The sequence below is a fragment of the Lepidochelys kempii genome, chromosome 7, assembly GCF_965140285.1.
Source record: "Lepidochelys kempii isolate rLepKem1 chromosome 7, rLepKem1.hap1, whole genome shotgun sequence".
Classification (NCBI taxonomy): domain Eukaryota; kingdom Metazoa; phylum Chordata; order Testudines; family Cheloniidae; genus Lepidochelys; species Lepidochelys kempii.
In genome coordinates, this window is record NC_136386.1 from 123463606 (window position 1) to 123479013 (window position 15408).

Sequence of the window (15408 nt, forward strand, 5' to 3'; positions counted from 1 at the left end):
GAGGAGAGCGGGTGGATTTTATTGTTCTTCCCTTCCAGGAACCCAATTTCCCAGGGTCGTGGCAGATTCTCCACCACGGAGTTTTTAAATCAAGCCAGGCTGCGTTCTCCGAAGCTCTGAGCTAGGGGTATCGGGGGGCAGGTTTCTGGCCGGCCACGCAGGAGGTCAGACTAGATGATCACAGTGGTTCCTTCCGGCCTTGCAATCGGTAACAGTAGCATTCCACTTGCAGCCCCATTCTGGATTTTCCATGAGCACAGCACGAGGGGCACCGATCAGCCTCCACCAGCCCACTGTGGGTGGGAGCAGACCCCCGACTGACGGGTAGGAGACAGCAGCTGTACCAAAGAGCCCGGCGGGAAGTCAGTGCGCATGTCTGGGTTAGTGCCCCAGGGCCTGCCAAGCAGCATTGTTGCTCAGTCGCTTTCCCATCCACGCCGACTCTCCGGGCACCGCTGGAGAGAAATCAGCAGGTGGGTCACAAGCCAGCATCCATCTACATCATCAGAGCGCGGCACTGGAGACCTTCTGGAGAGGACACGGGAGGGGGAGATGAGCGATCCGCCATATGGGAGGAAGGCACGGCGTGCCCACGCTGTGAGGTCCGGTGAGCTCGTGCGTCTCTACGGAGCTACGTCTGCTGATGTGTAACTACCGGGCTCCTGGGATCGGAGGTGCACTGAACTACATTCCAGAACTGGTGACACCCCAACTCCCAGGCCTGGCTGGACAGTCACGAAGTGCCACTAAGCAGCAACAGCAGCCACTGTCCACCAGGGCCACCTCAGAGCGAGCCCGGAGCAGCCCGGTGATATGAGATTAAGGAGTGTCCCCCTTCAGTGTCTGGCAGGGAACCCCCCTTCCCCGCCAGGGCGCTGGTGCCTGCAGAACTCATCGGGCAGCTGGTGGGCTCCCCCATGACACCCTGGAGGGCAGGAAGGATAGGGTTGGTCCCAGCCCCATCACCAGTCCCGCTCGGCAGGCTCCCGGTAGGGCAGCCCCAGCAGCGTGAAGACGTCCCTCTCAGTGGGGGTGGGCAGGACAAGGCCGGGCCCCATCTTGCGGCCGCCGGGGGCGCGCACCACGGCGGCATGGAGTGCATGCTCCGACAGGCTCATGCCCTTGGTCTTGGCCAGCGCTCGCATGGAGCGGTTGAAGTGGGCCGAGCCGGTGAAGTACAGGAGGGCGCAGGCGAACTCGCAGTGGGGCACCACGATGATGTCGAGGCGTCGGTGGCGCCGGCCCGGCCCAGGCAGCCGGCACACGCCCAGATACTTCTTCTGGTTGCCGCTGTCTTCTTGTCTCACCAGGTCATCGGTGAGGAAACCTGCCAAAGGAGCAGCGTGAGAGGAGGGGCCAGGCTGTGACCCCACCCTCTTCCCTGGCTCCTGCTGAAGCATCCCATAATCCACTGCACGGGTCCCTGGGCACCTCCTAAAGGGGGTGCCTGTGCGCTGCCCCTGGGTGCAGCGGGGGCCCTCACCAAGCTGCACCCATTGCACCGGGAGCACCAGCGCTTGCTTGGCCGCCTTTCTACAACGCTAGCGACGAGGATCCTGTTGGAAGCCGACCCCGCCACAGCACCAACCTGGCCAGCTTCCCGAGCTCTGTCCCAGGCCCCCCTTCACATGACCCTAGGACCAGCTGGGGTCCAGCGAGCCCAACATCCTGGCTCAGATAGGGGCCAGGACCAGATGCTGCCGCGGAAGACCCCTGCAGCAGGTACTATGGGACACCCACCCAGAGGGAAAGTCCTCCTGACCCCCAAGGCAACAGACCATCCTGGATTCAGACCTTCAGTGTCCGATCCTCAGGCAGGGCAAGTGCCACGCGCCAGCTGCTCACCCTGACACAAACCCCTTCGCCTCCCATCTCGGAAAGAGCCAGCCAGCCTCCTGGCTGCAAGCACCTACATACCGCTCTGCCGGAGACTGTCAAGCAGCTTGCCGAAGATGCCGCGGTGAGACTGCCCATCAGGGTGGGTAACCAAAACGTCCACATCGCCGCAGGTGGCCTTCCCCCGTCGGTACGAGCCGCACGCCATGCACACCAGCCCAGGGTTCAGGGACTGGGCTGCTTCTCGCACCTTAGGGAAGAGTCACGCGAAAGGGATCAGGAACCAGAGACTAGCGCTCGCCTCCTAATGCCCTGGCCCAGACTCCATGGCTCCCCCACACAAACAGCACCACCTGCTGGCCAAAGCCCGGTGCCTGCACCGAACCTGTAAAAGGCACCACCGCCTTCTGTTCAGCTCCGCTCTGCCTACGCAACACAGCATAGCCACTCGCCCTTCAGAGGCCACCTGCCTCCACACCGGGTGATTCAGGGTACGTCCGCGCAGCAGCTGGGAACTGCCGTGTAGATGGACCCAAAAACGGCAGAGAAAACGTGGCCTGCAGTCACGTGGCGGTCTCAGTGAGTCGGAGTTTGGGCTGCCAACCCCTTTGAGGGGGACGGGATGGATCAGAGTTCATGGGGGACCTTAGCAGCAGAATGCAGAGGGGGGGAAGCAAAGGCAGGGTATGGGTGGTGGGGACCCCATTAGCCTACAGATAATTAATGGAGCCGCAGCAGGCCTTCAGCTCGGCTTCCACCCATTTCCCCGTGGCTGACTGGGTCTGCTACCGCGGGTCTGCGCTGAACAAAAGCCCTGGAGAGCAACTGAGGACGGAGCCGGCAGAGTTCAGCAGCAACTCACAGGCCGGAGAAGCAGTCACAGCCCCAGGGACAGCCCCAGCCCCTGGCTAAGTGATAAACAATGAGGAAAGAGACAAGGCCCAGAAACAGGCCAAAGGCCAGAATGTCCAGCGGGGCTTCCCACCAAACTGCTGCGCTGTGCGTGTAGATTTAATGCACGTCCCTCTCCAGGCCTGCTAGCCAAATGCACAGCCTGGCCCCTACCTCGCAGGGCTCCAGAGGAATGGGTCTCTGGCTTGGCAAAACTGGCAATCTAATGATATTAGACACATTTGCCATTAAAGTGCCACTTATTTACAGCCACGCACGGATCACTACAGGGCCTCCCATCCCAAAGGATCCCAGAGATCCTTACAGAGCACAGAAGTTGGGATTGCTTTGTCAGTGCGCTGAAATGCAGCCACCTCTGGGGTGGAACCTGGCAGTACGAGCCAGCCATTTCTGATGGCTTCATTCCGGAAATGCTGGAGCGGTGCAAAGGGCTATTACGGTATTACTGTGCCATTCACTCTGACAGCCACAAATCATTCCAACACCAGCTCTGCCCTCTGCTCTGGCTAAGAGACAATCCCAGCCTGTCCAGAACACAATGGCAGGGGCAGGGAAAGCAAGCTGGGGCTCGAAGGGGGGTGTCAATCTCAGCTGTCCCGAGTCAGTCTCCAGGATCATCCTTCATTAGGGAGAGAGAAACCCATTAACCTTTGCCCCAGAGGTGATCTGAGAAGCCAGGCCGCTTTTCTCATGCAGATCGACCCCTCCCCTGCTCCCTTTCTTGCCTCAAATGAAGATTTCTAGAGAACCACAAGCCCCGGCTGGAGTCTGAAAGCTCCTCAGATCTTGGTGTGAGAGGCAGCAGGGACGGTGGCTAATCCCGTCATTCTCCTGTCTGTCTCCTGGGGCCCAGACCCAGGTGGGGGGGAGACGCGTAATCCCCTCAAACCAACAATAGCCCCACCCCTCCTCCCTAAGGGCCAGTGTTACACCCTAGCGGGCTTGGGAAAGAGACGGCTCGCTCCTGAAATAGCTCTAATCCCGCAGTGGGGATGGCAGCACCGGTGGGGGCGTATTCTTCGCGGCCAGGCCCCGTGGCTGAGTGACAGCGTTGCACTGGCCGCTGCTTCCATGGTGATCACAGAGCAGGAGGGAGCAATGACAGAACGAGCTCTCCCCTGCTCTCTGCTAGTGCAGGGCCAGATTGGGAATTCTGGGTGGCTTTACACACCTGGGACCAAGCATGCCCCCAGGCTGAGCCAGCATCCAGGCGGCAAGGGCGAGGTAAGGCCTTGATGCAGAGTAACATTCTGCAGGGTGGGAAGGGGCAGATACAGCCCATTTCGCTCATACGAGGATTTTTCATCCAATTATGCTGACCCCGGCCTGATGACCAGCAATGGCTGCCCCCCATGAGGCACTCCCAGAATCCTTTGCAGAAGAAGTGCCAAGGAATGGGTACAATGATTTGCATGGCTCAGGAGGACCTGGGTGATGGCAGCTGGTTCCGTGAGAGATCAGCAACAGAGAACAGGCGCTGGAGACTATTCCCAGCCCCGGAGGGTAACGTGCAAATTGCCCCCTTCATAAGTTACAGGAGGCATTAGTGCCAGGGACAGATCTCTACACACACAGACAGACCAGCTCTGTTGGTAAAGGGCCACGTCACCAGCTCTTGCCATCCTGGATTACCAGCGCCAGGGATTTCAACCACAAGATCCCTTTGAATCACAAACCAGCACCCACAATCCAGGCCTGCTGCAGTCTAAACCGCCATGGCAGGGAACGTTCCCAGCTCACGGTGCAGATTATCAGGGCGGAAAACCAGACTCCAGCTGGCCTGGCGGTTGCTGTTGGACTGTGCTCAGCACCAGGCAGAACCCAGACCCACTGCAAATCAAACAGCTTCACCACACGGAAAGGGGCATGACACTGAACTGCTCTGTGCCTCAGATCTGCATCTGCATTAAGCGAGGAAAAGGGGGGTGGGTGATCCTCAGGGAGGTGGGGTGGGGAAGTAGGCACTTTTGAGATCCTCGGATGGAAGTCCCTGACAAAGCACTCAGTTAACCATGCCGCCCTTGGCAGCTCCTCTGAGCAGGGCAGGGTATCTGATGCAGGAAATGTCCTACGCCTTTGCTGGACGCAGGACATGAACTGGAGAAAGAAGTGGTTTGGGACTATTTAGAAAAGCTGGAGGAGCACAAGTCCATGGGGCCGGATGCGCTGCATCCGAGAGTGCTAAAGGAGCTGGCAGATGTGATTGCAGAGCCATTGGCCATTATCTTTGAAAACTCATGGTGATCGGGGGAGGTCCCGGACGACTGGAAAAAGACTAATGTAGTGCCCATCTTTAAAAAAGGGAAGGAGGAGGATCCTGGGAACTACAGGCCGGTCAGCCTCACCTCAGTCCCTGGAAAAATCATGGAGCAGGTCCTCAAGGAATCAATTCTGAAACACTTAGAGGAGAGGAAAATGATCAGGAACAGTCAGCATGGATTCATCAAGGGCAAGTCATGCCTGATTAATCTAATTGCCTTCTAAGGACGAGGTAACTGGCTCTGTGGATGAAGGGAAAGCAGTAGACGTGTTGTTCCTTGGCTTTAGCAAAGCTTTTGACACAGTCTCCCACAGTATTCTTGCCAGCAAGTTAAAGAAGTATGAGCTGGATGAATGGACGACAAGGTGGATAGAAAGTTGGCTAGATTGCCGTGCTCAACGGGTAGTGATCAATGGCTCTATATCTAGTTGGCAGTCGGTATCAAGTGGAGTGCCCCAAGGGTCGGTCCTGGGGCCGGTTTTGTTCAATATCTTCATAAATGATCTGGAGGATGGTATGGATTGCACCCTCAGCAAGTTTGCAGATGACACTAAACTGGGAGGAGAGGTAGATACGCTGGAGGGTAGGGATAGGATACAGAGGGGCCTAGACAAATTAGAGGATTGGTCCAAAAGAAATCTGATGAGGTTCAACAAGGACAAGTGCAGAGTCCTGCACTTAGGACGGAAGAATCCAATGCACCGCTACAGACGAGGGACCAAATGGCTCGGCAGCAGTTCTGCAGAAAAGGACCTAGGGGTTACAGTGGACGAGAAGCTGGATATGAGTCAACAGTGTACCCTTGTTGCCAAGAAGGTCAATGGCATTTTGGGATGTATAAGTAGGGGCATTGCCAGCAGATGGAGGGACATGATCGTTCCCCTCTATTCGACATTGGTGAGGCCTCATCTGGAGTACTGTGTCCAGTTTTGGGCCCCACACTACAAGAAGGATGTGGAAAAATTGGAAAGAGTCCAGCGGAGGGCAACAAAAATGATTAGGGGACTGGAACACATGACCTATGAGGAGAGGCTGAGGGAACTGGGGATGTTTAGTCTGCGGAAGAGAAGAATGAGGGGGGATTTGATAGCTGCTTTCAACTACCTGAAAGGGGGTTCCAAAGAGGATGGATCTAGACTGTTCTCAGTGGTAGCAGATGACAGAACACGGAGTAATGGTCTCAAGTTGCAGCGGGGGAGGTTTAGGTGGGATATTAGGAAAAACTTTTCCACTAGGAGGGTAGTGAAACACTGGAATCCGTTACCTAGGGAGGTGGTGGAATCTCCTTCCCTTGAAGTTTTTAAGGTCAGGCTTGACCAAGCCCTGGCTGGGATGATTTAGTTGGGGATTGGTCCTGCTTTGAGCAAGGGGTTGGACTAGATGACCTCCTGAGGTCCCTTCCAACCCTGATATTCTATGATTCTCTAAGACTCTAAATGAGTCTGGGTCCCGTTTTTGTTTCTGTCTTTTTATTTTCATTGCTGCCCCTGCACTTTCGCCCAACTTGGGACCCAGAGTCCCAACTCTGCTTGGGGACAGGCTGGGAACCTCCTGAGAGCACCCAGCTCTGCAGGCCCAAGAGCATGGGAACCTTTGGGTGTCAGCTCCCAGCTGTTATTCCCTGTTATGGCCGTGGAGCTGGGTTACTTACAGTCTGTTCTATTTCTTTAGCCTCCTCTCGTGGCATACGCTCCAGGAAGTCTTCGTAGTGCTTCAACCCTATGGCCTGCTGGCTGGTCAGAGGAGCCTTGGTGCGGATATCGTCTAGGGTCCGGAAGCCCTGCCCCAGAGCACATGGAGACATTCAGACAGGGAATCACTGCAGGGACTTCGCTCCTCCAATACCCCCACCGCAGGTCTAGGGGGTGTCACAGCTCAGGTGACCAAAGCGGCTGGGCCCAGACCTTACCCAGGGAAGCGACCCTACCTGTACGGCTCCCCCTGCCCGTGGAGACCCCAGCGTGCACAGGACCGTTAGGTTTGCAGCTTGGACGTCACAACGATGAATGCTGCCTCACCACTTGTCAGCACAGCGTCACCGCAGGCCAGCCTGTGATGCAGGTGTCAGTCTAGCACCCAGACCAAGCCTGTTCGATTCCAACATGAAACACCCCAGACGGCCTCTCTTGCAGGCCTAGCCTAGGTTCTAGACTCCCCCCCACCACACACAAAACATTCACAGGCCAGCCCGGGATACACCAACAGCCAAGCCACAGAACTGACGGCTCCCCACAGCTATCCCATGAAACCTTCTCGCCCCCACCCCTCCCCAGAGAGCCACCCTAACACACCGACTTTGCTACCTGCCCTAAAGACCAATAAATACGGGCTCTGGCAAAGCAGAGTAGAGTGGTGAATTCCAAGGTAACAGACCCTTCCCAGAGAATGTCCTGCCATCAGCCCCCGCTTTTATAATGGGGGGCTCCTGCTTGGGCACCTCCTGTGATCTCAGCTGTGGCAGTACGGCCTAGGGAGAGGGGTCTCACACACACGCAGACCTTGAGCCATTTAACGATTTCCAGATCAAACCCAACACCTTCAACCCACTGGAAATACCCAGGCAGCCAGTGCAGTTCATAGAGCCTGAAGTCAAGTGCTCAGAGCCAGACACATTGCTTAGCACACAGGCTGCTGCATCCTGCACCCACTGCAGCTTGGACAGGATTTAAGCAGCAGCTGCATTAGGGCATTACGAGGGGTGACAGAGCAAAGAGGGGAACCCTCTGCTTGCAAAGAGACAGTTCTGAGCAGCCATGCTGAAACACTGCAGGCAGGTCAAATCCTGCCAGCTGAACACCATGAGCAGAGGAATAGCAGGAAGGGTCTCTGCTATGGCCCGACAGGCCTTCTCTGCTCACGGTGTCTGAGAGCACACACACTCCATTGGAAAGGAGGAGACAATGACCTGTTGGTACCACATCTGGGCTGTCTTGACTCCTGCTCCCCAGATGTTGGAGAAGACCTCCAGCACTGCTACGCTCTCGCTGATGTGGTCCAGCTTACGCAGGTGGCCGCTCTCCAAGATCTCCAGGATCTTCTCCGCCATTCGCTTCCCGATCCCAGGAATCTTACAGGCTTCCTGAAGGCAAAGGCAAAAGAGCAGCTGGCTAATGGGCAAGCTGCTGAGCTGCCCCAGGGCGCAGAGACGGGAAAGTCCAGGGGACTGGTTCACACCTCTGAGCCAGGTTAGCACTCAAGCAGTGGGTGGCAGCCCAGGAGCAGCAGGGCCTGGGCTCTGCACACCTCTTGGCCAGTTTAAGGCAGGCTGACTAACTGCCACGTCGTAGGACACAGTGTAACCGTATAACGTTGATTGGACACTTCCCCAGCGCGGACGTAGCAACTGCCTCAGCACGACAGATGTGCATCCTACTCTGCCACTGGCCAAGAGCTGAGGCTTCAACAGAAGGAGAAAGGCCCCTCCCTGAGCTGCTGCAAACTGAATGAGGCAGTAATGGGGGAAGGAGAGAAAGCTGGCTACATCGCCAGGCTCAGCAAGTCGTGATCAATGGCTCCATGTCTAGTTGGCAGCCGGTATCTAGCGGAGTGCCCCAAGGGTTGGTCTTGGGGCCGGTTTTGTTCAATATCTTCATTAATGATGTGGAGGATGGTGTGGATTGCACCCTCAGCAAGTTTGCAGATGACAAACTGGGAGGAGAGGAAGATACATTGGAGGGGAGGGATAGGATACAGAGGGACCTAGACAAATTAGAGGATTGGGCCAAAAGAAATCTGATGAGGTTCAACAAGGACAAGTGCAGAGTCCTGCACTTAGGACGGAAGAACCCAATGCACAGCTACAGATTAGGGACCAAATGGCTCGGCAGCAGTTCTGCAGAAAAGGACGTAGGGGTTTCAGTGGACGAGAAGCTGGATATGAGTCAACAGTGTGCCCTTGTTGCCAAGAAGGTCAATGGTATTTTGGGATGTATAAGTAGGGGCATTGCCAGCAGATGGAGGGACGTGATCGTTCCCCTCTATTCGACATTGGTGAGGCCTCATCTGGAGTACTGTGTCCAGTTTTGGGCCCCACACCACAAGAAGGATGTGGAAAAATTGGAAAGAGTCCAGCGGAGGGCAACAAAAATGATTAGGGGACTGGAACACATGACTTATGAGGAGAGGCTGAGGGAACTGGGGATGTTTAGTCTGCGGAAGAGAAGAATGAGGGGGGATTTTATAATTGCTTTCAACTACCTGAAAGGGGGTTCCAAAGAGGATGGATCTAGACTGTTCTCAGTGGTAGCAGATGACAGAACAAGGAGTAATGGTCTCAAGTTGCAGCGGGGGAGGTTTAGGTGGGATATTAGGAAAAACTTTTTCACTAGGAGGGTGGTGAAACACTGGAATGCGTTACCTAGAGAGGTGGTGGAATCTCCTTCCTTAGAAGTTTTTAAGGTCAGGCTTGACAAAGCCCTGGCTGGGATGATTTAGTTGGGGATTGGCCCTGCTTTGAGCAGAGGGTTGCACTAGATGACCTCCTGAGGTCCCTTCCAACCCTGATATTCTATAATATTCTATGATTCTATGAAGGAAATTACTCCAAAGTGGGGCCTGTCATCTTGCAGAAGCTCAAGGCTCCAGTCCCCTGGCTATTTTCTTACTCCAGCTTGAAGTCTCGAAAATAACACTGATGCTCAATGAATCATATTCAGGCTGACTGAACTGCTCATGTTCACAGCCTCCCATGGCAGGGACCAACTCCAGGGAACTACACGTCTGGAGAGAGGACCAGGTAGCCTTGTGATTAAGGCCCAGGACTGAGAGTTAGGACTGGTCCCTATTCCCAGCTCTCCTGCCGATTTCACTCTGCTCACAGGGTAGCAGGTTTCCGGTTACCTGGTAAGAGGTGACTGGTTTGTGGTAGCTCTTGAGTGCATTGATGGCTTTGGAGTAGCCCAGAGCCCTCCACTTGTCCCCCTGGACGGTGTAGGCTTTTCCCAGCACTTCCAGCTTCTCTGTGATGTGCCGGTTGTGATTCTCTTTCTTGCTGTCAGAGGACTGAGCACAAACCCACTTGCCAGCAGCAGGGGGCACTGTGGTACAGCTGCCATTGGACAGCCCCGATGAGGTCTCAGGGCAACGTCCTGAAATTAGTGCTTCCAGGTCTCCCTGAGTGACGCTGGTCTCTTCCCCTTCGCTTCCTTCGTCATCAGAGCCCCTCTTCAGGGAGAAACAGAAAAGCAGCAATGAAATAATGCCCGTCTCTCTCAAACATTTCCTTTAGGGTGGCAATTCTGCAACAGAAAAGCTTCAAAACAGACTCCAAGGAGAAACTGCTGAGCTTGAATTAATATGCAAACTAGATACCATTAACTTGGGTTTGAATAGAGCCTGGGAGTGGCTGGGTCATTACACATATTGAATCTATTTCCCCATGTTAAGTATCCTCACACCTTCTTGTCAACTGTCTAAATGGGCCATCTTGATTATCACTACAGAAGTTTTTTCTCCTGCTGATAATAGCTCATCTTAATTAGCCTCTTACAGTTTGTATGGAAACTTCCACCTTCTCTGTATGTGTGTGTGTATATATATATATATATATATATATATATATATATATATATATATATATATATATATATATATATATCTTCTTACTATATGTTCCATTCTGTGCATCGGATGAAGTGGGCTGTAGCCCACGAAAGCTTATGCTCTAATAAATTGGTTAGTCTCTAAGGTGCCACAAGTCCTCCTTTTCTTTTTGCAGATACAGACTAACACGGCTGCTACTCTGAAACCAAACATTTCCTTGGCACTGACCCCAGCATTCCCTGGGGCAGGAAGTCACCACAGAACTAGGGGTAGGGTGACCAGATGTCCCAATTTTATAGGGACAGTCCCGATATTTGGGGTTTTTTCTTATATAGGTGCCTATTATCCCCGCCTCCTGTCCAGATTTTTCACACTTGCTATCTGGTCACCCTAACTAGGGGAGGCGGGTAATCTCCAGTGTGTGCGGGAGTCCTGTTACAGTAGTGGGAATTGCCTGTGTTCTCTAATGATCCATGGCTGTATATACACCCTTACCCCAAATCACACCTAGCTCACACCTAAAGCACAGGGGAAAGAAGCAGCTGCATATCAGGGGAGTGATGTGTGCACACAGAATGTAAAGGGCTTCTGAGGTGACTCGGATGCAAGGGGTTCCACAGATGTGAGATAATAGTGTAATCAGCAGCAGTGGAATGGCCTTTATGTGCTGTAGTCTGCAGCCACTAGAGGGTGACATTGTCACCTAATCAGTGGTACTGCACAGATGCACATGGTGGGTATTAATGCAAAAACCGGTGTTACTGCAGTATTATGGTTGTGCAGTTAAAAAGTCAGGCAATGTAGAAGTTAGTGTTCAGAAAGCATGCACCAGCTGTGTTGCAGTTCCTGGATATTTCATGCCAGGCAGCGTGGCAGAGTTGATATTGTTGCTGGAACATTAAGTGACAAAAAAGCCAGGGAGTGGGAAAACATAAACTGTGCAACCCTAATATTTCTCTAACACCGTTTTTTGCATTTTATTTCCTAGGAAAAAAAATGAATGAAGCCTGGAGCTCAGAGTTGGCAACAAGGCTTGTAAGCTCTTTAAAGCAACCTGTGCAAAATTTAACTAGCCACACCTGAATGCACAGCACACATCCCCTCAAGTGCACACTGGTAGCCTAGGTCAGTCTGTGATTTTCAAATGCTCATCTCTTTGTTAAATCAAAAACATTTTTTCCAAACCTAGAAAAGAGCCTATGGCTAAATGAGGGCTATTTCCAAGCTAAGATTCCAACCTCACCCTTTCCTGCTATGCTTGTGTCTTAAAAGAATGGTTAGAACTTTCTTTAAAGTGTTTTTCCCCCTCACCTAATCCTAAAGACGACTCAAGAAATTTTGCTCAAATGCTTAAAAAGACTGCTTTCCTGCACGGACCAGGCCTGGAAAATGTAATCACAGAAGGTAACTTTATGAAAAAGTTACAAGTCTGCAATCAAATCTCAACCACAGCAGATGCTGCCAAGTAAGCAGTACAATAAAACTCCTCACAAAGCAGGAGGCCTGCAATGGAATCTCTAAGTATATTACAATTGTCCCTAATAGTGGGGTTCGTTAATAGTGATGATTACTATGTCAGCAAGTGACACAAATATCAGTAAAGAGAGGGGAATGCTCTGAAGGGGCCTGGAGAGATTGGAAACATGGGCACAGGAGATTGTGCCTGTAAATATACCAGCTAATATATCTAAGGGACAAGGAGGGAGAAACCTTAACACAGAGGCAACCAGTGGACAGCAAGTTAGGTACTGGCTGCAGGGTTCTGTGCCAGGCCCGGCCGTGGTAACTGGGGGCAGAGACACCACACCACAGTGCGGAGGAGCAGCTCACTCTCTAGGTGGCCCTGGGACGACTATGCCGGGTTTCTGTCTGGAGAGCATCTTACCAAAAAGGTGTCAACAAACAGGAGCAAATTCAGAAAAGGGGGAAAAGATAACGTAAGGTCTGGAGAGGCTGCCTCTGTAAGGTATTATCTGACCACATTACCATAGTACCTGACACCTCTCAATCTTTAATGGATTTATCATCAACAGTCCATGAGGGCAGGAGTGTTATCCCTACCGTGGGGAACTGAGGCCGAGAGGCTAAGTGACTTGTCCAAGGTCATGCAGGAAGTCTCTGGCAGAGCACAGACTTGAACCCAGGTCTCAAGTCCCAGGTTAGCGCTCTAACCACTGGATCATCCTTCCTTGCTCTGAGAGTGACTCACGGGGAAGGAGCCTAACAACCTGGTATGTATATTCTGAGTGCAAGCGATTGGGTGCTGGGAAGCAATATGATCTCTTATAGCTATATGGGTGTTTGAAGGGGTAACCCCATGGAGTGGGGAACTGGTTAGGGTGGGTCAGGGTGAAATATGGGATCAAGTATCAGAGAAAGCTTCCTAGCAGGGAGGTGTCTTAGGCTGTGGAAGTCTCCCCAAGGATGCAGGGGAAACACCCTGTGGAGTTTTTCCAGCTTAGCTTGGCCAAAGCCCTGGGACCTGTTTGGCAGGGAATGGTCCTGCAGGGACAGACACATAAAAGGTGTTTTCCCACCTCCAGCATCCAGGAGAGGCAGAGAGAAGCAATAACAATGACCCTAGACTGAACCCATTGCTGGCACATCACTGAAAACCCCAAACACTGTGCTGCCCTTTTTGCTGGGGTAGAAACCGACACTCCTCAGCCTTGCGAGGCTAGCACGAGCCAACAGAGCAACCATGCAGCATGTGTGTGGGAGGACACTGACCTGTGTTTGAAGGCTTTGCCCCTCCACCTGTCGCTGTACTGAGATGGCTGGGCCCTGAGGCAATATGGCTGCTGTCTGTGCTTCAGCCTTCTGCTCCAGTGCTTCCTTCTCTGGCTGGGGTTGGACAGTCTCACTGCCCAGGAGCTGCTGTTGACCCTTCGGCAGATCCCCCTCCTCCAGGTACCTGCCAGGGGCCAACATGGAGCTGAGCAGATTCACACGCAAGGAACACGAAGACTTCGCAGCCCAAAGCCCAGGCTGGGAAATCCTCTCTCTTCTTTGGGGATGGGGCAAAGAGCTAGCGTTAGCTTTGCTCACCCAAGCTAGAGATTCATTGCTCTGGCTATGCCTGGCTCCCTCAAGCCTCACTGACCTGCCACGTCTAGCCCTTGCTATTCCAGCCCTGGGCTCCTCCTACACAGCTCTGCGGATATGCCTCAGTCCTGACCTGCAGCCCCCCACTATTCCATTCCCGGTCCAGTCTTGCGTTTAACTGCCAGCCTGCTCTCTGCTTTCCATCTGCAATACGCAGAAAATGGTATTTAATTGTTAATCGTTATATTAAAAACATGCCCTTGTTATCTCTAATGAATCAGGAATGCGTCTAGCAGTTACAGCAGGTGACTAAGAATAAGGATTCTTGGGTTCTATTCCCAGCTGTGCTATGGACTCACTGTGTCCCCTTGGCGCTCTGTGCCTCAGTTTCCCCATCTGTGACATGAGAATGATATTGTCCCCACCAGCAAGAGGGTTGCAAGGCATCATATGTGCTCTCTGGGTGAAAGATCAAGATCTCAGCCAATTCGGGCAGGGACAGAGCTGCTGCGGGGGGCTGAATACCTGTCTGGGATGAAGATGCTGTATCCAGTGGTATCCAGCAGCTTCTGCTCTCTAATGCAGAAGCTCAGCCAGGCCGCCTTCACCAGCTGGGTCCCCAGGGGAAGCTTGGCCAGTCTGAGGAGGCGAAAGGCCCGGTCACAGTCCATGTCTTCTGCCACTATGACGTGTGTCACCTCCGAGGAGAGCTGGTTGCAGACGCGACCCCCCCTCTGGACAATCTGCTTGTGAAAGATCTCTGCCCTGGCCTGCCCGATGCCCGCTGGCAGCACGTAGGCTGTGACCGGCTTCAGCCATTCTACAAAGAAGAGGCACAAGGGCAGAGACTCAGTGACATGGAAACAGCTTCCCAAACCAAACAGGTTACATACCTTGCATGGCATTACTGGGACTGTCAGCAGTGCCTGGCCCCAGGATGACAGAGACCATGGGGTGCCCTGGCTTGACACCCAGAGTTGCCTAGCCACAGCCCCGCCCCGCCCCCTCCCCGATATTAGGGTTGCTTGGCACTGAATGACCTGATAGTACTTCAGGACAGATCTCACCCTACATCTGCAGTTAATAAACAGGGACATGGGTCTGACAGACTGTGTGACTGCTCTTAAAGGAGAGGAGTGGGTGCAGGACATACCTTCAGTGCTCCCAGTTTCCTCCTCTTTCAGGACCTTTGGAGGGACCTTCCTCTCTGAGTCATCCCTCATCTTCTTCCTCTTTGGAAAGGCTTTGACAATTCCCCTGGGCTCCATGGATTCTCATTACAGGGTGTCCCCTCCCTGGGCAGGCAGTTAACATTCCACTCACTGAATACCAAAGATAAAGACAAGAATTGTTTAGAATGCCACCATGTGGGCAAACGTGTTTCCCTAACCGAGTTCTCAGAAACAGCTGATCAGTTTTTACTGAAATTTTCCAAAAATATTCAGCCTGAGGCAGACACCCATAAAGGAAAAGTTCAGCTCAACAGCTACAGTTTGGCAAAGTTATAAGCAACTGAAAAGAGGTTCTTATAATGGAACATGTCAGATAATTACCTACAGGAATCACTACCAGCTCCGCATACAGTAATCACCTTATAACCACTTCTCAGGTTAGCAGAGGAACAGATTCCTCCAGCACTGAAATGCAGCCACCTCTGGGGTGGGATGTGGCAACTGTTTAACACTCAGATGCCATCACTACCTAGGACAGCAAAAGAAGGAGAACCTGGTGTCCAGCTTCAGCTGCAAGTGACAATTAGCAAGGTATAAAGTAACTAACTGAATTCATATTTGGTCACCACCACCAGAGTTAAC

The 15408-nt window shown here is 53.0% G+C and overlaps 1 protein-coding gene across 5 annotated transcripts in view; it reads right to left on the reverse strand.

Annotated features, from left to right (window-relative positions):
* The window catches only part of POLL (DNA polymerase lambda), an 18989-nt gene continuing 3581 nt past the window's right edge, over nucleotides 1-15408 (reverse strand). For 4 of the 5 annotated variants that reach the window (XM_073354564.1, XM_073354566.2, XM_073354565.1 and 1 more), the window contains exons 2-9: nucleotides 14748-14916; nucleotides 14120-14414; nucleotides 13280-13463; nucleotides 9848-10171; nucleotides 7914-8087; nucleotides 6660-6788; nucleotides 1918-2086; nucleotides 1-1327 (exon numbers count right to left, since the gene is read on the reverse strand). In XM_073354564.1, the coding sequence (XP_073210665.1) occupies nucleotides 963-1327; nucleotides 1918-2086; nucleotides 6660-6788; nucleotides 7914-8087; nucleotides 9848-10171; nucleotides 13280-13463; nucleotides 14120-14414; nucleotides 14748-14862 (1755 nt within the window). In that variant the 5' untranslated portion in view covers nucleotides 14863-14916 and the 3' untranslated portion in view covers nucleotides 1-962. The remainder of the gene's footprint in view (nucleotides 1328-1917; nucleotides 2087-6659; nucleotides 6789-7913; nucleotides 8088-9847; nucleotides 10172-13279; nucleotides 13464-14119; nucleotides 14415-14747; nucleotides 14917-15408) is intronic. The other variant, XM_073354568.1, reaches the window with a different exon arrangement.